The 21,899-nt window shown below is 38.0% G+C and overlaps 1 protein-coding gene across 1 annotated transcript in view; it reads right to left on the bottom strand.

Moving 5' to 3' along the window:
* The window catches only part of LOC143390200 (transport and Golgi organization protein 1 homolog), a 46,508-nt gene extending 33,494 nt beyond the window's left edge, over positions 1-13,014 (bottom strand). Inside the window, exons 1-5 of the mRNA XM_076842731.1 lie at positions 12,882-13,014; positions 9,944-10,077; positions 6,986-7,072; positions 2,331-5,139; positions 528-731 (exon numbers count right to left, since the gene is read on the bottom strand). Of these exons, the coding sequence (XP_076698846.1) occupies positions 528-731; positions 2,331-5,139; positions 6,986-7,072; positions 9,944-10,077; positions 12,882-13,014 (3,367 nt within the window). The remainder of the gene's footprint in view (positions 1-527; positions 732-2,330; positions 5,140-6,985; positions 7,073-9,943; positions 10,078-12,881) is intronic.
* Between the last annotated feature and the right edge of the window lie 8,885 nt (positions 13,015-21,899).

Below are 21,899 nucleotides of genomic sequence, written 5' to 3'. Positions count from 1 at the left end.
TCTGGACCATTGACTGCATTTGAAAAAGTTTAATTACCATGTCCAGGAAGCAAGTCAAAACAGGACTTGAGCTATATAAATTCCACTTAGAAGAAAAGGGAAAAAACACAGAATTTATGAGACTATGAACAGTGATTCTCAAGCTAACTTGTACCAGGCCAGACTTTCCTGGAAGGAAAAACACAGATTGTGGGTCCCACCCCCAGAGTTTCTGGTGCTGTTGGTCTGGTTGAAAATTACAGTTTTAGACCATAAGGCCTTTGAAGAATAATATTTTAGTTGTAAATGGTTTACACAAGCTAGTCATAGCTAAACATTTGCTTTTAGGTGAGTTACAGTCTCTGGCCTATTTTTGATTTCTAGTCATCTTTATTCTTGATTTTCTCTCACTTAAGAGATTTTTTTTTTGAACTCACATGTACCTATATCACTCTCTGCTCTATTTCGTACCTTTGGCAACAAATATCCTTGAAAGCCTTCATTATGATAATGCCTCTACTTTGTAGAGAAAAATTGGCAAGCTTTACCTGGGTCTACTTTATCAGTATTTGGGATCTGAGACACTTCTAAGACACCAATGTCCTCAGTCACAGGTTGACTCAAGAGGCTGGGCTCTTCAGGATGGCTCATATTTAAATGATGACTCAGGAGGCGAGGCTCTTCATGAAGATTTCTATTAAGATGATTTGTGTTCTCTTTAGGAAAATCATCTTCATGGGGTGGCTGCATCTCTAGAGGGGAGAAGAATGCATTGAGCCAGCTGGATGACACTATCTACCCCCACTTAAGCCCAATGATCAGCACTCCCCCTCAACACGCAGCTCCAGATACCTCAACACTGCCCTCCATGTCCTGGCATGCGCCCATGAGAATAACTGGGCAAGGATACGGGAGGGTTAATTGTTTTCATCCCATTTAAAGGATGACTGAATTATAGTCATATATAAAAAGAAGTCATCTATATAAAGAAGCCTTTAATCCAAAGTATTTGATAAACAAATACATTTATGATAGAGGCTTCAATAACTTACCTTCCCTTGGCAAACCAACATACACCCAAATGAATAAATGTGCAGAAGATAATTCTGGTCCAGAACAAGAATGTGAAATGTCTATTCTGCTCAGAAATAACAGAAACTCTTTCATCTACAAGTGTGCTGGTCTCACCAAACCAGTATAGACAAAGGAATTCCGTAAGTCTAGCTTGCTAATGTGTCTTTCAAATATGTTCAAAGTAACCTAGGAGCCAAATGGTGAACCTATCTCCTTCCTGAGCTCAGGACATAGACCAATAGGATCCAGAGCAAAGATTATGTCCTTACAGCATCATATTCTACCCTGAACATTCACTTGTACTTTGCATTCTTATCCAAAATATATCTGCTTTGATTAAAGGTACAACTGTTTTCTTCCCCAAATTATCAGGTAAAATTAGCATTCTTGGGAAGTAAATTTTTCCAATGGCTTTATGTCCTTCTGGAATTCTTATCATATACTCTCAGTTGAAATATTTCATTTTGAAAAACAATGGATAGAGATGATCAAATATAAAACCAGGAAACAGAAAGCTTTTATCAGGATATTGGCTCATTGTCAGTTTGATGAATATTTAATTGAAAGGCTTCTATGTGTCAAGCACTACATTATAAGGCTTGTCATCCTGGTTCCATCCTTGATTAATATGAATGCAAGGACCTTAGAACCCAGTGGAGTAAAACCAGAATAAGTGACCTCTCCCCCAAGAGACTGGAAATAGCATGGTATCCACAAAAGATAAATGCTGGCGAGGGAAATTCAGGCAAGCTATCCATTAAGAGTTATTCTAGGGCTAGGGTTGAGTGACAGAGCACTTGCCTAGTGCAGGTGAGGCACTGGGTTCGATCCTCTGCACCACATAAAAATAGATTAAATTCTAAAAAAAAAAAAAGTTATGCTAGTCACTCCACACCCAAATGATCTAGTACAGATATTTTATTATTCAGAAATTATGTTTAATAAAGCCCTTTTATAATTTTAACATAAAATCTGTACTGTTAACAGGTCTACTTTTGTGCATTAGTTTCTCATTTATATCTTTCTCTTTAGCTATTTATAAAATTTCTCTTTGAACATGCTAACCAATCCCAACTGTCCTAAAGGAAAAAAAGAATAAGCAATGTCCTTTCATGCTCTAGCCCCAAAGAATGAATAAAGGATCATATGGGGCTCCTGAGTCAGCCTTCTTTCTCCTTTAGGCACATGGAAACTGAACAGAACTTTACAATAATACACAAAAACACCTGGATGGAATAACTCCTTTTCTCCAGCTCAAGCCGCAGGCAAGTATTTACCTTCAGCTTTAGCCCAGATTTCCTCTAGAGGAGGTGCTGTTATCAATGGAGCAGTTTCCTCCACTGTGGAGTGCTTGTACCTCACAAAATAGATCAAGTATTGGATATCATCAAGCACGGCAGCCTCTTCAAATATGTTACTTTCCTTTATTCCTATGTCTCTAATATCATTCACACGATTATCAAGCATTTGCTCTGCTACGCTCAAAATGTGTGACTCAGAGGCACGGAAGACCTTATCTAGAACTTTTTCCATGTTATAGGGCAGGCTCTCCTGCTGTGCCGACTTCAGCTTTAATGACATTTCCTGCAACATGGCTTCCAGTTCTTGGACATCAAAGTACCTCAGGAAGCGTTGCAAGGACTTTTGTTCTGTAAAGAAGCTGCGGATTATGGGCAAATCTTCCTCCTGATCGCTAAGCTCTGGCTTTAGGGCTATATGTGGACTCTGTGGGAATATATCATCTTCAAGGTCTGCAGAAGCAGGACCCTGGCTTTCTGCGTCCGTGATATGCCCTATGTCCTCAAGGTCCTCTTTTGAGATTTCCTTTCCAGTAGCCTTTTCTGTAGACCCTAAAGTGTTCAGATGTTCCTTAGGGTTGTCTTTTTCAAGATCGTCAGAATCTTTATCCTGAAATACTTCACTTATCCATGAAGTCTGAGTGTTTTCATCATCACTTCCATCAAAGAGTCCCTGGGCTTCCTCATCTGCCAGAGGACTTTCCTCCTTTCCCATTTCCATATCACCTCGTTCCTTGTCCATCATGTCTACCCTTTTGGCTGTGGTTTCACTTTTCTTAAAAATCTCCCAAATTATACTCATTTCTTGTTTGTTTTCTTTGGTTTCTAGATCAGGATTGATAGTCTCTAAAATTGCTTTCTCAAGAACGTGCTGGTTAACATTCTGAATCCCAGAATGTTTTTCTTTTGACTGTTTTGCACTTACAGCATTTTCATCCTCCAGTAGCTCTTCAGGGGGATAATAACCCTCCTCTACTGCTGCTGGCCTTTCAGTATGGAGACCCGGTACTTCTACCTCGTCAGTTTGCTCTGTTTTTTTAATTTCCTGTGTCCCCTGTGTTGCCTTATGCTGAATCAATTCTTCAGCCGAGGACTGCTCTTTACCCTCGTCCTTGGAAAGCCCTATCTTCTCATTTACATGACTAACTGTAACAATCACATCTCTTTCTTGTTGCCAAGAAAGATTTTTTCCGGGATTGAAGACCTCTTCTTGTGGTTCTCTTAACAAACCAATTCCATCTGGAGAGGAGAATCCAGATTGATTTTCAGTTTTCAGAACTAGTCCCTCTTTAATTTCCTGAGGTTGATGCTCCACTGAGTCTATGTGCAGGGTTGGTGTATTTACTGAACCTGGCTCCTCCATTCCATCTTTGGATGCATCATTTTGATTATCTCCCAGGAATGTTGCAATACCCAAGGATTCTGGTGGTTTACTCTGTTCTTGGGTCATCAGACTCCCTACAGCTTTATGTAGAGATTTATTCTCTAAGCTATCTTCCAAAATCTTCTCTCCAGGTGAAGAGAGTTCTTCATTCACTTCTTTTGAGTCTTTTGAGATATGGATAACTGCTTCTTTTAGGTCATTCTCTTTGTTTTCAAAGGCTGATTTTAATGTGTCCTTGCCCTTTTCAACAGCTGGCAATGAGCTGAGCTTATTGCTTTGGGGAGAAGTATATGCAATCATCCCTTCTATCTTCTCATCCTCTAATTCTGAAACATCTTGCATCAGGTGCTTCTTAGGCTCCTGAACATCTGTCTCTTTTCCTTTAATATGAAGTTCGATGTCCACTTTTGGCTCTTCATCATTATCTGTCTTACTGGTTTCCACAAAAAGACCATATTCTGCACTTTCAGGATAAATATAATCTGTTGCTCCTTGTGGTTTCTTCTGTTTTCTATCTGAAACTAAAGCTTCCTCAGCTTCTTTTTCTACTTCTGAATAAGAATTCCCCAAATCCATCATATCTGTTATCTTGTTGCCACCTGTGCCAATAAATAAAGTATCCTCCAAGGTTGTCAGTATATTTTTATCATCATCCTTGATGCCTGGGGGCAGAGTTACCTCAACCTTATCTTCTTCATTTGAATTCTGCTCTTCACCTATTGAATATTTCTCCACTCCAAACTCCACTGGGAATTTCATGCCTTCTTCACTTATAAAGGTTAGTAACGGGAGCTCCCCAAAGCTTTCCTCATTCTCCTCTTCTTCCTTATCAAATGCATAATAATCAGCATCCAATTCCTCATCATCAAAATCATCTTCTAATGAAGTCACCAGTCTGGTCGTCTCATCATCAGATACAAGTGCATCAGCAGTAGAGCCAAATTTGGTTTTCAATTCTAATGTCATTTCTTTTTTCAAAAGTGTATAAGCATCAGTCTTCTGTTCGTTTGAGACCTGAGAACTGTTGCTGGTTTTGTTGTTTTCACTTTCTGGCACTTTCAATTCATCTTGTAGTATTTCTTCAAAGGGTTCAAATGAAGTTTGTTCACCCTGAGCATTATCTGTTTGACTATCTGCATGAGGATGGTTCTTCTGAGCCAAAAATTGTTCCTCAAGATCCATAGTGTTTTCTGAGAATGCACTTTCAATTTGCTCTGAGTTTGCTACTACTGGTTTAGGTTCAGGTTCAACGTCCTGGGAGACTTCAGGAAATTGTTCCACTTTTTCTATAGCTTTCTCAGAATCTTCATTTGCAGAATCATACAATTCCAAAAATCCTAGAAGTTCTACATTATAATTATCAAAATCATCTCTTCCACCATCAAAACAGACAAAATCTGTCTCCTGTAAGGAAAAGGAAAACATTAGTGTGTCAATAACAAAGTGTCACAAAAGCAAACTCATCCACGCTCCCAAATTCAGGATTGGTTCTTTGGGGTCAACCAGATTACCCTCCTCCGACCCCCATTGGCTAACTCCATCTATGGCTGAGTAAATCTGTCTTTTTCTAGACTACAGTGTTAGAAAGTCTATTCTTTATTTCTTTCTTTTTTAACATGGGTCATATTCTTTAAAAAGCATAATGAGTAAAAATGTTGACAATTTGGTCTCCAACAGCCTGACTCTTGGGTCTCTCTCAATTTGCTATGAGCATAATTAGGGAAAGGCAAGGTATCACTTATAGGATCCTCCAGCTCTTAATATCTACACCTATGTTTCAGGAATTTAAATATTAATCATTTGCTCAGGAGAAGCTGGAAGATCCTGCAGCATTGAGAAAGATGAATCAGTTTTAAAGTATCTTACTGAGATACAAGTACATTTGATGGAATAAAGAATGATATTAAGGAGGCTCCTCACATTATTATTACCACAAGAACAAACTGAAAACAAGATTCAACAAGTTATACACCTTCCTCTTCATCAGGGTTTCACAGTCACTAAGATCTCTCTCAGAACTATCTATATATTTATCTAGTCTTCCTTCTTGCCACTAGTAAGCAAATTGACATATAAAAGGAGCCATAGTATAAATGGAAATTTTTCAAAAAATTTCCATCTCCTAATTAAATCTTCTTAATATTCTGTGGGGGTTCTGGGGGTGGGGGAGGCAGTTCAATGTAGTAGGGATGAGTGATTTCCTCTCCCCATCACATGCATTTCTAAGCCATGAGGGATGCATGTAATGGGAAACATAATGAGAAGGCAGAGTTCAAAACAAATGAGTTCTCTGTAATCAGTGAACTGCTGTCACAGCTTAAATCCCAAGAACTAACTCTCTTTATCAACAATGAAGTCCAATAAGCAACAGAAGTGATTTTATGGCCCCTGAGATTATGAAGAAATTTTAGGAACAGCAACAACAAACAGGATGACTTTATCCATTCACCCCATCCAATCTAAGAACTATCCTAGCCTAGCAGCTTGCATATTCTACAGCCACTACAAAGAGCTGCCCAAAGATGTTTTAATGTTGGTGGGCATCAATTACTACACAATTTAAAACTCTAGAAAATAATCAGCTGAAGTGAGAATTCTAGAACACGAAATCCTTTCAGTCACAAAATCAATTTAAGTCAGAGCACAATACAGGAATGCTGTATAAAGGAAGCAGTTGGGGCCTTAAAAGATCTAAGACTGAACATCACCTGAAATGCTCAGGTCCCCTTTTCCAAATCTGTAACATGACTATGATCCCATATATGACTAAGAATAAGAAAAACTTTGTAAGTACATATTTCTAGCCTAGTATAAAAGTTAGAGTTTATTAATTTAACCTAAATATACTTAAAATGTCTAATAACTATCCAATGAGTAGTTTTCAAGTTGGAATACCTCCTTTTGCCTGTAAAATGAAATTATTTACCTCTTAAATTTAATAGCCAAGTACAAATATATTAAATTATTTATTTTTCACATATAAAACAGAAGAGAAAAGCCCTATAGTTGAGTAAACAGCCTTCTACAAGAATATCTGTTTCAATATATTAGAAAACTCTCAGATTATAATATAATCACCCTTGAATGCCTTTCAAAGTTTTTTTTAATAGGTAGTCTGATCTCAAATGAAAATCTGATACACAATGTTATAAACACATTATAAAACTTTCAGAAGCAGTTAACTGAATATAATGGATGGATTTACAAGCCAGTTTACAATTGAGAACAAAAAAAGAAATCCATAACTTACATCTGTTGGAATTTGTAGCTCTTCTTTAGTATATTCATGAACTACCTTGATGAAATCTTTTGGGAAATATCCAAAAATATGGCCAACCTATAGTGCAAAAGAGACAAATATCAAATAAATTCTGTACAAGGAATATAAATAAGAGATTCTCAGAAGTGGCAGGAAATATACACATAATAGATAGGTATATGGTATAACCAAGAAAGAAAGTTGCTATAACAATTACACTGAGATTATTATTCCAAATAAAAATTAAGTACAGAACTGTTAAAACAACATTTCCAACCACTGAAGTTTTCTTTTTTACATTTAGCTTAATTCTCAACACAGAGTATATAAAGTTAAGACTTCTGAAGTAAATAAAAGATCTGCATAGGAGATTATTGTATATTATACGGTTAAAACTATATAAATCAAAGCTGGTTATAAATGCAATTCCAAATAACCTCTAGCAAGAATTTACCTGTACATTTTGTAGCATTGCTCATAAACCAATATTTATGTCTTTCTTAACCAATACACAACATCCATGAAAATTAATAAGTGAAAACAATACAAAAATCTCTAAAATGTATTACCACTATAGCAAATGTATTGATAGTATATGCTTTCCTAGCTTTTTCCAAATCTACTTTTATAAGTACTTGGGGAGAAAATAAAATTACAATATAATGCATACTAAACCACATATCAAGCTTCAGTTTCACCCAAAATAAATCCTCTGCAGAAAAGAACCCCATTTATTTTCAGCACCAACAGCTAAATTATATGAAGTTACATAAAATGTACAAAAGGTATATAAAGTTCCACTTGAGAAAGACACTCTTATTACTAACTACTGACTAAAAGGAACAGAAGATTCTTGCCAATAATTAAAGGAAAATGAAAGGCAAATCAAACGCCCAAAAAAGAAAATTAAAAAAGGCATCTTATCACTAACTCTAAAATATCCCCATTCATGAATGTTCTTGTTATATCTAGAAACCATCTGAAAGCCAGTATTAGTGGGAGAATACTGCCATGAAGATTAGATAAGACAGAGCAATTAAAAGCTTCATCACTGGCAGATAAAGTCTGAGACTCTAGAAAACCAACAACATTGCAGAATGAAAACTAAAAACTCAAAAGGAGAATCATTTTGAAACCTAAAGAGTTTTTAATTTCCTAAGTATAACATTCATGACATGAGAGGCAAGTTTGAGGGGAAATACACTTTTCCCTTCTGATGAAAATTCTATTAAGGTTAAATTTGGAAAAGGAAATAAAACAGAGATGTATGGAGAAAGGAAACACATTTATCTCTTCTTAATCTGTGTCAATTGAGACCATAGATTATATAAAGCTCCATAATTACACACTGGGTGGTATCCCATTTCTTGTGATATGAAAAAAAAAGAAATGATGCAGAATCACGGAGGCTCATGACTGGAAATAATTTTTAAATACCTAATTTTGCTTCCATACATCATCCCTGCCAAGGTGCTGCTGATTTGATTTGTGGGTGGGAAGCAAAAAACTGCCACAAGAGAACAAATTCTGCATAAGCTACTATCAGAACAAATGTACTTAAGTGCCACTGCCCTGAAAGGAAATATTCAAAAGGAAGATGGATTAGACAGGGGTCCTTTCCTAACTGAATTTTTCACTTTATAGGGAGCTAAGATAAAACACAACCTGACTGAAGGCAAAGAAGACAAATGAATGCCACAGGAGCAATGCAAACAAACACTCATCAGTCGGCAAAGATCCTTTCTGGTCAGGTGCTGAAAGCAGGGCTCCTCAGGAAGACAGGATGAGTGCTGCCACCCAGAATGGCAAGAGTCCTAGGGATGAACATAGTTAACAGGCTACAATGTGACAGGAGAAAATATAAATCAAGCCCATTTATCCAAAAGCTCAAAGAAGGGGAGAAAGATGCCTACTGTATGAAAAATGCCACTTAGGTACATGGAAAAACAGTTCCAAGTTTAAAGATTACGAATCCTATTTGGTATACTTGAAAGAAACAATAGATGGTTCTTTATATGGAGTACTGCAACTGGGACTCTGTCTAAATATAAAATTTGTACCTAAAGGCACCAAGTTTCAAGAGCATTCCCTAAGAATAAGAAATGGCAACAAAATAAAACTAGTTTTCCCATAGGGATTACTCTTATTTTCTGCTGTGTGGTATTTTATTTAGGGTGAGAACTTTCAGGGATGCAACCTGGAATGTCTCTAAACTGGAACATTCCTAAGTCATCAAAGACCCTTGCTACTATTTTAAGTAAACAATCCACATAACACATTTTTTTAAATAAAAAGGACAATACTCATAAGTCTCTCAATGAGGTCACTCTTAGTGAATCTCCCCATTTAAAATATCAAAGCATGATATAAACAATGTTATGCCTTTCATCAGAAGATCCATACAACTGGCTAAAAGTAGAACCCCTGGGGGAACCTTCAGGCATAGATTATAGGAAAAGCAGGAAATGGATGACCCAGAAGTTGCAAAAAAGAAAAAAAAAAGCACATAATAAACATAATATTCTGCTTTTTTAGAGTAAAAACAGCACAAATGGTTAGGTAAAATACACAAAAAATCAACTTTAAATATGCATGCCTGAGTTACTATCTCAGACTTAATTTACAGGATTAACTCTAATGTCCATGAATCCTTCCCTTTTGAAGCAGCAAAGCTAAGAATTGTCAGGTTTTCACCATGACAACCTTTATGATGTGTAGAGCCTTCTGGAACTTGATGTGAGGTGTAGCAACTACAACCAGTTCAGTTCTGTTTCAGAAAGTCTACTGACTTTCTATGCTGTGCCAGGCCTAAGGCGTGTTAGGAGAACAGGGCCTGGCAGAGAGGTCAGGTTAACTCTACAAAGACCCCAAGAAATCAGTCATTTAAATCTACACTGCTGAAAAACCCATCAAAAGTAAGAATATAACACCTGTCAAACTTTTACTTACACTTCCGGCCCAAAGTTCTGGTGATACCTCTGCCAGTTTATAGTAGACATATACAGGGTCACCTTTTTTAAAATTCACAAAACGACAATCTGGGCCTCTGAAATCTTCAAGAGCTTCACCTCGGTACATTAACACTGTATATGAACATTGAAAAAAGAAAAACAAACATTAGGACTTGATTTTTCACAATCCACATTGACCCATCAGGAAATATGAATCCCACTATGAACAAAAATCAAGTTTTTCCAGTACTCTCTGGAATCACTTTTAATTCACCTGCTCAAAGTATCTAAAATTCTTAGAGATTTTATTGCTATAAAATACAATATTCCCTGCAATTAGACAGGGGAAAGGGAAGCTTCTCTATTTTTCTCTGTGCTGAGAAATAAAAAGCAATGTGGCTACCACCAACCATGGCTGGTTTCAGTGAAACTCTTAGTTCTGGCAGGCCTCAATTTTTTTCTGTTTCATAATCATAAAAAGCTTCATTTTGCAAATATGTAAATCCAAGTGTAGACACGGACAGGCTTTAGTATGGCTTCATGCAGAGGTAATAGGGAGGGAAGAGGGAAGAATATCCAGGAACCCCCAAGGGGTTAATTAACTTGAACTAACTGCTAAAAGACATTACCTTTAAGTGGCTGCAAGTGCTACCATGCAGCCGTAAACACTGTCAATTTCATTTGAGGCAGAGTTGCTGTCTCTGTGTTCAGGATCTGGGTAAATTACCAGGAAATGTATTTTCTCTGAGCAAATATTGTTGACTATATCCAACATTAAGATTGTTTCAAAACATCCTCATTCGTATTTTTTTTAAATAAACAAAATCAAAAGTAGGTATCCTATCTGACAAGGAACAAGTTTAACCATGAGAAAAGGTCAGGCAATACCTTCATGCTTAAAATGCAGGATTAGAATCACAATTGATCTAGAAACTGGTAGAAGCAACATTTTTCTTTTGGTTGACCAAATACACAGTTTCTGATTTAAGATGAAATGGACAATAGATGTATGTAAAAAGCACAAAGAAGAAATGGAAATAACACTTTTTCTAAAAGCCAATTAGCAGTAAAATACACAAGAATGTGTGTTTTATAAAAATATATGTCAGAGGAACAAACACAGATTTGGAGAGGGTAACTTGTTTTTTTGAAGCTAAAATAGGACTATTTTCAAAACTTTCAGCATCCTAATTCATATATAATTAAGAGGCCAAGTTGAAGGTGAGAGACACTTTAAGGTGGGGAATTCTCATCACAAGTGGAAATGGCAATGTTTCTCTTGTTCCCCCTTAGGTCATAGAGGATTTACAAATCAGTAATATATTAGCTGACAACATAAGGCATACTATGGAGCACCTATTTAGTTCTTTTTTTTTTTTTTTGAGCACTTATTTGGAAGGCACACAAGGACACCTCACATACACACCTCACTACTTCCTACAACACAACACAGACCCACCTGTTGTGTTTGGTCACATCTGTTTGGACACAGGCCATTTCTCAAGTTATGTTACCCCACTGAACCTTACCAACACCGTATCTTAGTACTGAGGAAGCATCAGTGATGAGATTGTCCAGGTAGCCCACGTGGGATAGCGCTTGATAGCAAAGAATAGCAAACATTCTACCATGCTGGAAGCCTGATTTTGTTCACCCAAAACTGAAAGGAAATATCATGGCAGCTGTTTTGCTTTTCTGAGTGTTTATTTACTCCAGTCTTAGGGTTACCTCTAGGAACTGCTTAACATATATTGGAGACATCGTTTTTCTTTATTGGAGTGGAACAAACAATTCAAATTATAAAATTTGCTTTTGGTAACACCAATTTAGGTATAAAGAGCTCAATGGTAAACTTCTTGGCCTTTTTAGCATGAATATTTTAAAATATGTACTGCTTACAATTTATGGACAACACGGTCATCAAGTTACAAGGTTACTAGAAACCAAGCGGGAGGCCATAAGAAGTATTCTGGGCCAGTAAATATATAGAGGAAAGAGGTTCCAATAACACTAGCGACTGAGTCTAAAAGTGAATTGGCTTATAAAAATCTTGGAGTATTTATTATTGTTATTGCAACAAACCTCTTCAACTGAATCTGAATGGCTACATCCTCCCCACCACCCACCTCCAATCCAGGACTGGGAAGCAATTCTGTCCGCTTCCTGCACACAAGAGGCTGCAGTTCCCAGGTGGCCGGTACAGATCCTTAGCCTCTTTCAAAACAAAAGATTACTGGCTCACCTGCTACCCTACCTCAAATACGAAGGGAGGCTTCTATGCACAGAAATGACAGGATTGAAGCAGAGTCGGGGCCGAGACCTTGGAACACATTGCGTGCCTGGACTCGGTGCTCTTCCCAAGCCTAAACTCTAGTCCCTGTTAAAAGGCAAAACCAGCCCAATCCCCAGTGCAGCAAAAGGACGAAGGGGCCAGTGAGCCTTTCCCAAGGAGCCCCACCATCAATCTGCCACTGGGATTAGGGCCACCGAGCCCTGGAGAGCATCTGACCTGATACTGCACCTGCCCAGGTCCCTGTGGCGGGGGCAGAAAAGTGCTCTGCTACAGCGTGGGGAGCTCCGGGTACGTGGCACGCAACCCCATCACCCACTGAGATCCTAGGCGAATCCTGGAAGGGAATAAACTGAGAGCTGTCCCTGGGGAATCCTATTTCCCAACCCCCACCTCAGTCAATAGAGAAAAATAAAACGCTGGCAACAAGTGGGAGTCGAAGCCCCCCCCCCAGCGGGCTGGCTGGGGCGCCGGCAGAGCCGGAGGGGACACACGCAGGGTCCCGAGGCTCTTGTCACTCCTGTGCCCCACCCGTCGTCCTGCGACCCCCTAGCCCAGCCCGCGGGGCTGGGGACCGGGGGATCAGAGCCCCATGCAGCCCAGAAGAGCCACAGTGGAGACCCGGGCCGCCCGCCCGCCTACTCACTGCTGCATTCGTTGTCTGCACAGAGTTTGTGCTTCCAGAAGCGTTGGCTGGTGCTGGGGGCCGGTTGGCCCAGCACTCGCCAGGTCGGACAGAGCACGAACAGCCAGAAGAGAAGCCCCAGCGCCGCAGCCATGTTGTGGTCACCTCGGGGAGCCGGTGACACAGTGGAGTAGGCTGCGGCGGGCGTCGGCGGGTGGCATCAGAGATGGGGCTCAGGGGGCAGGTGGGTAGCGAGGCGCAGAGGGGCGGCGCCCGGGAAGGCTTAAGCCTTTCCCGGATAACACGTCAGCAGGGATATATTGGGGTCGATGCACTGGCTCTACTGGGGAACGCAGGGAGCCAGAGCTCCCCGTCCTTCTCTAGTGGAGACCTGCTCCTCAACTGAAGACCTTCTCCTCTAGTTGCTGCCGTGGCAACTAGGACTCTCTTTCCTGTCCAATCACCTGCCTTTGCTTCGGTGACCTCACAAGTGACCCTCCGCATGATTCCATTCCTCACCCACCCATCCCCCGCCACTCCGCCAACTGGTCCTTTCTGGCTTTCCCCAATGTCTCATTTCTGGTCCATCCTGAACTAGCCTACTCCACTTCACCATCACTCCCATCCCCCATTCCAGGTCTGGTACCTCCTTTTCTGAACTACCAAATCCCACCCATGACTTGTCACAGCTAGTCTATGGTTCCAAGCTCCCTCCCCTTCAAACTCCTAGAGGTTCCTTGAAGCCCCACCCCAAGATCCCTCTGATTAGGAAAGGGGAAAGTGGGAAAGTGAATGGAACTGTGATTGAGGGTTTAAACTGGAGACTGTGACCTGCTTTTTTTAAGGCGGGGACAAGTGAGGGCAGAGAGATGGACAGTAGTCTTTGGGCTAAGATCTTGAGATTCTTATCTTTATCCATAAGGGAAGAAATTATTTAATTCAACAGCATATTTTTAACTTTCATTTTGTGCTACCATTCATGCCAGACGCTGGACAAAGCCCTAGCATGGTGTGGGAGTGGATGAAAATCAAAAGACAAGATATCTGGGCCTGGTCCGAAAAAGTCCACAACTTAGTGGGAACCAACTGTCAAAACCGATTGTCAGAGAAGAAAGCTATTAGCTAACATTTCTTGAACACTTTCTTTATGTCCAGTTGTTATTCTGAAGGTTTTATACATATCAATTCATTTAATCTTCATAACAACAGTACCTTACAGTAGTAGTAGGTCCTATTCCAGTCCTTATTTTAGAGTAAATTGAGGCAGTCACACATCCAGTGAGCAATGGAGCTAAGTTTCAAACCCAAGGAGTAGACTCCTTTTCATCACAACCCATCAACTAACAAGCAAATGTTGTACTTTCTGACAAGAGGAGCAAAATCTGATTTAAATCATAATATAGCTGAATTACTGATATGTACAGTTAAGGGGGGGAAAGGCACAAGCTAGCCAGCCCAAGGAAGACTGTCTGCAATGCTCCCATCCTTGGTGGAGCCATTCTCATTTGTCTGTGACCAAGGGCTTGTTACTATAGTCTCTGCTAAAGTTATTCATCAACCTCCAACAATGAACCCATCAGTTGTTTCCCCAAATTAACTGAATCTTTAAAACTTAGAGAAAAGAATGTAGTCCACCATGTTCATAATGTTAAATAAAGAAAACAATGGAAAAAAAGTGTGCACAAACATTTGTCTACAGGGGCCATGAGAGGTCCCCATTGGTCCAGTGTACTTCTGCGCTTTCTGGAGAACCAGTGGATCATAGAGAGAAACTGTCTGAGTCATTCTTAATTTCTTTTCTACCATGTATTTATTATGTTATAAAATGTATCTAGTAGGCATCTCTAACAACATGTTGAAAACTGAATTCATTTTTCTCTCAAAATCTGCTCCTTTCAGTCTTCCCTATCTCAGAAATAAGAATGACAATTTAATTCCCATTATCCAGGTGCTCAAAGCCCAAAACTTACAAACCAACTTTGATCTCTTTTCTCTCACATTCCAACTCCAGTCCATTAGACAATATTATGTCTTTATTTTTTATAATTTTATTGAGATATAGTTGACCTACAATAAATTGCAAATGTTTAAGGTGTAAAATTTGATAAGTTTTGACATGAATATACCCATGAGACTATCACCAAAATCAAAAGAGTCTTTCATCCTTCTTTGTAAGCCCTCCCCTCTCCTTTTCTGGCTGTCTCCAAACATCTCCTGTCATTATAGATTGTTTTGCATTTTTTAGAATTTGATATAAATTATACAGCATTTTATTTATTTATTTTTCTGACTTCCTTCTTTCCAAGTAAGCATTTGAAACAGGCCCAGAATCTGACCACTCCTCTGCATCTGCTAAGCCAATATACAGGCCAAACCCACATCATAAGTCACCTGAATGATTTCCATAGCCTTCTTCTGTCCTTGCTTCTGCCCTCATTTTCCCACAATATCTATTGTCCTGATGGCAACTAGAGTGATATTTTTAAATATAAATTTGATTGTGTCTCTCTGTTCAAAATCTTCCTATAGCTTCCCATTTCCAAATAAAAGGCAATGACTTTAGCCAGGCCTGGTCGTACTCATCTGTAATCCCAGAAGCTCAGGAGGCTGTCAGGAGGATCCTGAGTTCGAAGCCAGCCTCAGAAATGTAGTGAGTCCCTAAGCAACTCAGTGAGACCCTATCTCTAAATAAAATATTTTAGAAAGGACTGTGGGTGTTGCTCAGTGTTTAAGTGCCCCTGGGGGTTCAATCTCTGGTATCATGAAAAAAAAGGAAAAAAAGCCATGACTTTATTATGTACTGCCCTGCCTTATTATGGACTGCTCTTAATCAAGGTGACTCCCCTCATCCTTTTCTCCCCATTTCCTAACATTCTTCTTTTGCTCTGTTAGTTCCATTTAAATTCACCAAGCCCACCCCTGCTTCAGAGCATTTACACTTGCAACTTTGCCTCAACCTTAACTCCCCAAATCATCTGACTAGCTAACTACCCCCTCACTTTATCATGTCTTTGTAACAGTGGCATTTCATGTGATAAACGCCTTCCCTGGCCACCCTACACAAAATAGAGCCTCTTGCCATGACTATCAAGCCCATCACCCTGCCTTTCTTTCTCTTCAGACTTGCCTTACCACTTTAGACTTCTCTTACTACTTGCCTTACATTTGTTTATCTACTTGACTGCTCCAACCCAACCTCAAACACAATTTCCAACACGAGCAGGAAATTAGTTGTTTTGTTCACTACTGTTACATCAGTGACTAGGGAAATGCCTAGAATGTATGAGAGAGTTAACAAATGATTTGTTGGATAAACTCATGGTTCCAATGATATTATAAATATACCACACTATTAACCTAAACACATATATTAACTATTAAGCCCCCATATATAAACAGTACTGAGAGGAAATAAGCTATGGGAACAAGGCATTTAAGGTCCACCTCTCAGCAGCATGCATCCTCAACTCCAGGAATGTACCCCTGAATGTTTGTGTTGAATAAAAACATAGTTGTTGTGGAGAGTAGTTGTTTGGTTACATGATACTGGAATATTTAAGCAGATCTTTAAAAACTAGTTTTAATTTTTTTCTTATTTTTCTTATTATAGAATATGGTATGTTGTAGAATTTTTCATATTATAGAATAGAGATTAATGATAATTCATTGATGGAAAAATCAAAATAGCAAAATGATCTAATTGCATATTATCTTCTTGATAGTTACTTTGACTCATAATCAGATATAATTTTATATGCATAGTTAGTGCTTCCAGTTACTGAAGTACTAGCTGCTTAGTTTGTAGAGTTTTCAATATTTTGATTTATCAGTATTATTTTTTAAACTTATTGCCTTAAAGACATATTAACTAGTCTGATGGATAATGAGAAGAAAATTTCTCAACTGGCCACAATAAGGTAGTGGTAGTTCTTTCTTCCAGGATACATACAATTAGTGGACGAATCAGCATTCACTTTTACTCATAGCATTTAAATATGTGGCACTGATGTTTAATATAAGGTTATGTTAAAAACCTTCAGAAAAGTAACAGGATAGAATGTGGTGGTGATTGTTGGCATGGAGATAAATAATCTCAAGTGCATTATTCTTTAATACCTCAAAGGGAATTCTTACGGGTAAGGGTTGAGTAATTGTTAAAGGTAAATGTACCCAGTTTGGGTGGAGGGGACATAAAATTCTAAGTATGAAGGGTTCCTAATGTCAGAGTACAATCTAAATGAGACAAGAAAAACATATCTGAAACAAATAATTGGCAGCATAATAACATATACCATTGGAAACTTGTGAAGGCACTTGCCTAGGAGCATTCAGAAAGCCTAACACTGCCGTTACCAGGAAGAACCTCATCTATTGTAGATGGTGTGCCAGAGAATAGTGTTAAACATTATGGAGGACTAAATCTCTCCAAGAGGGGCAACAGATTTACCCTCGCATATGAAACATTGGAAAAAAGTGGACAAAATACAAACAACAACAGTTCTCAGATATTAGATAGTAAGCAGCATAAGAGTGACCTCTAAGATAAAGTTAAGCATGAGAGATGAGTGCTAGGATTATCCCAATTTATTCCCTGGAAAGAATTTTTCAGGCCACATTCAGAGAAGGGAAACTCAAATAGAAAATCTCCTGAGTTGAAGAGATGGATTTTAAAAGTCTGAAGAGACCGATGCAGGTAGAAGTCACAGATCAGAGTAAAGGAGAGAGTAGAAAACTGCAGAGACATCTATGGAGGGTTCCCCTGAAGTCTGTGGTTAAGTAACAATGGGCACACATGTAAGGCCAGAGAAAGAATCTTCAGAAAGGAACAGGATGGAAAGTGGTGGTGATTGTTGGCATGGAGATCAATTTTTGTAATCACCAGCCGGAATGGAAAATCTATAATAAAAGGGCATCAAGTAACATAGTCAGTAAAAGGCAAAAAATAGCCCAAAATTGAAGGTAACTCCTGTCTAGCAGAATCTTAAAAAGATAAAAATGTTTCCAAGATAGTTCAGAAAAAAGATGTACACAGCTCAAGAATATTTAAAAGAATACAATATATGTTTCCAAGATAGTTCAGCAAAAAGCTGTACACAGCTCAAGAATATTTAAAAGAATACAAAATATCCAATACTCAACAAGGTAAATTCACAATGTTTGGAATCCAATAAAAATGTATGAGGCATGCAAAGAGGTAGGAAAATATAACCCATGTTGAAAAGAAAATTAATAGAAATGATCATTAATTACACTGTGATAGAGTTATTATACAAGGACATTAATACAGTTGTATACCATATGTTCAAGATGCTATGGAAAAGCATAAGCATGTGAAGGAGAAAAAAGAAGATATAAAAGTGATCTAATTCAAACTCAGATAAAACAATGGCTAAGGTGAAAATTACACTGAATGAGATTAACAGCAAATTCTACAATGAAGAAGTCAATATCAGCAAACTGAATATGCAGTGATAAAGACTCTCCCAAATGAAACATGGAGAAAGAGACTGAACTGAACAGAGCATCAGTATGCACAGCTTCAACCACTCCAATATATGTGTTATGGTAGTTCCTAAAAGAGGTGACAAAAACACATTTGAAGAAATAATAAATAAAAATGTTCCATATCTGATGAACACTCAGATTCAAAAAGCTGAATGAACAAGAAAAATGATAAAGATGACACAAATATACACTAAATGCTTAAAACCAGTGCTAAGAAAAAAATCGAGAAGCATCTACAGAAAACAGATACCATTATCTATAAAGGAGTGACAGTAAAATGTCAAAATTCATTCAAGAACCATGCAAACCAGAAAACAGTACATCAATATTTTCAAGTTCTGAAAGAAAAAAAACACTGACATCCTAGAATTGCATTCCAAATAAAAATATATTTCAAAATGATGTAGTCTTTAATGCAAAAGAATTAAGTTAAACCCTACCCCACATAAAAATTACCTCAAAATGGACAACACATATATATGTAAGAACCAAAACCAAATGTAAGAAAGCATAAGTAAATCTTGGAGTAGACAATGACTTTGTAGTTAAGACACCAAAGGCCCAAGCACCTAAAGAAAAAATAATAAAGTAATAAACTTCATCAAATTTAAAACTTTTAAAGGCTACCATCGAAGAAAGTGAAAATACAATCATAGAAGAAAATATTTACAATTCATGTAGTTAGAATATAACTACCTAGAATATATAAGCAATTCTTATTGTTCAATATGAAAAGACAAATGGCAAGAAATTAGAATAGACATTTCTCCAAAGAAAATAAGCAAAAGCCAATAAGCAAATGAAAAGACACCCAGCACCATTAGGGAAATGTACAACCTCAGTGAGATACTACTTCACATCTATTAAGACGGTTATAATCAAAAAGGTAATAATAAGTTGGCAAGGATGTGGATCAATGGGAGCCCTCACACACTACTGGTAGGGATAGACTACAGACCTAAATGTAGCAGCTAAACCTATACAACTTCTGGAAGAAAATATAAAAAGCTGCTTGGCAGAGACTCTCTCTGCCTCATGGTCTCTTTTTTCTCTCTCCCCTCTCAGAAATTGATCAGACTTAAAAACTTTGTCTCATGCTGGGCGTGGTGGTACATACCTGTAATACCAGTGGCTCAAGAGGCTGAGGCAGGGGGATTGCAAATTCAAAGCCAGCCTCAGCAAAAGTGAGGCACTAAGCAACTCAGTGAGACCCTGTCTCTAAATAAAATACAAAATAGGACTGGGTATGTGGCTCAGTGGTGGTATGTCCCTGAGTTCAATCGCCAGTACTAAAAACAACAACAACAACAAACTTTGTCTATTCTATATTCATTGTTATGGAAATGGAAAGGTAAGCTGACAGACTAGGACAAAGTATTGGCAAAACATATATCTCTCAAGAGAATGATATCTAGGATATACAAATGATTCTTGTAACTTATTAATAAGAAAAATGACCCAATTTGAAAGGATGGGCAGAAGATTTTTTTCTTCACCAACGTAGATACAAATATGGTGAATGTGCACATGAAAGGATATCCAACATAATTATGGTTGCAAATGTAAAATAAGCTCGAGTGTCTACGTCTATTCCGACGGTGAATATATGATGGGCTCACACGATAAATCCAAAGAAACCAATGGATATTATAGCCCAAACTATTCCTATATAACCGAATGGTTCCTTTTTACCTGAATAATATGTTACGATGTGGAAAATTATGCCAAATCCTGGGAGAATAAGAATGTAAACTTCGGGATGTCCAAAGAATCAGAATAAATGTTGATAAAGGATAGGATCTCCACCTCCAGCGGGGTCAAAAAATGTGGTATTAAGGTTACGATCTGTAAGAAGTATAGTAATTCCTGCTGCAAGAACTGGAAGAGACAAGAGTAGTAGTACCGCTGTAATTAGTACAGATCATACGAATAAAGGGATTTGATATTGAGATATAGCGGGTGGTTTTATATTGATAATTGTTGTAATAAAATTAATTGCACCTAAGATTGATGATACCCCTGCTAAGTGAAGGGAGAAGATGGTCAGGTCTACTGAGGCTCCTGCATGAGCAAGATTTCCAGCTAGTGGGGGGTATACGGTTCAACCTGTTTCTGCACCTGCTTCAACTATAGAGGAAGCAAGTAAGAGGAGAAATGAGGGGAGAAGAAGTCAGAAGCTTATATTGTTTATACGTGGAAATGCAATATCAGGAGCTCCAATTATTAGGGGTACTAATCAGTTTCCGAATCCGCCAATTATAATTGGTATTACTCTAAAAAAATTATAACAAATGCATGAGCAGTAACGATAACATTGTAGATTTGATCATCGCCTAATAGAGCTCCAGGTTGACCTAGTTCAGCTCAGATTAGTAGACTAAGTGCAGTTCCTACTATACCAGCTCAAGCGCCAAATAGAAGGTAAAGTGTACCAATATCTTTATGATTAGTTGAGAAGAATCAACGGTTGATGAATATAGGTAGGTGGTAAAATGGCTGAGTAAGCATTAGACTGTAAATCTAAAGACAGAGGTTGAATCCTTTTTTTACCAAGTCCTGAGGTGAATGAGTCATATTGAATTGCAAATTCAAAGGAGCAGCTTCAACTCTGCCGGGGCTTCTCCCGCCTTTTTTCTTATGGCAGGAGAAGTAGATTGAAGCCAGTTGAGTAAGGCGTTTAGCTGTTTGAAATGTAAATCAAAACTGCAGTGTTATTATACATACAGTAGGATGGACAAAAATTAAGACTGATCATAACAAATGTTGACAAAGAAGAAGACTATGGTATCTCTCTTAGAACTGCAGACTATAACATGTAGTACAAACAATGGCACAAACTGTTAGAAAACTGTTTGGCAGTTGCTTTAAAAATTAAATCACATCTGTCGAGATATTTACTCCAGAGAAATAAAAGCATACATCCACACCGAGACTTGTGCTCAACTATTCATGGTGGATTTATTTGTAATAGTCAAAAAATCCCCAATGTTGGACTGTGGGAACATGTCATGCCTCAGAACTCTTATACTCATATTAACCATATAGTATGCATTTGATTACTAACTATTCCATGAATGTAGAGATTGATTTTTTTACTGTTAATAGAACTTCTCTTTTATTAAATATAACAGACAAAAGAAAATCATGTATAGCACAATGAATTATCACAAAGTAAACATATCCACTAAACCCTAACCCAGGTCAAGAAATTGGACATCAAATGCACCTTCATGAGCCCTCTCTCATTGCTCCCCTAATTATTCCCTCCGCTCCCCCAGAGTTAGGCACTATTTTAACTTCTAATAACAAGGATTAGTTTTGCCTGTTTTGTTACTTTATTCAGTGTAATCATACACATGTGTTCTTTCTTGTGTGGCTTTTCTAGCTCCATATGTATTTTTATAAGATTTATCCAAGTTGTTGAATGTGAATGTACTTCTTATTTTCATTGCTTAATAATTTTCCACTGTATAAATATAACCTGGTTTCCTTAAAAAAAATACTCAATGTATATCAATAGGAAAATAGATAATA

The sequence above is a fragment of the Callospermophilus lateralis genome, unplaced genomic scaffold (genome assembly GCF_048772815.1).
Source record: "Callospermophilus lateralis isolate mCalLat2 unplaced genomic scaffold, mCalLat2.hap1 Scaffold_199, whole genome shotgun sequence".
NCBI classification, from domain to species: Eukaryota; Metazoa; Chordata; class Mammalia; order Rodentia; family Sciuridae; genus Callospermophilus; species Callospermophilus lateralis.
Note: the sequence above shows the minus strand (reverse complement) of the source record. Positions and strands in the feature narration are given on the sequence as shown.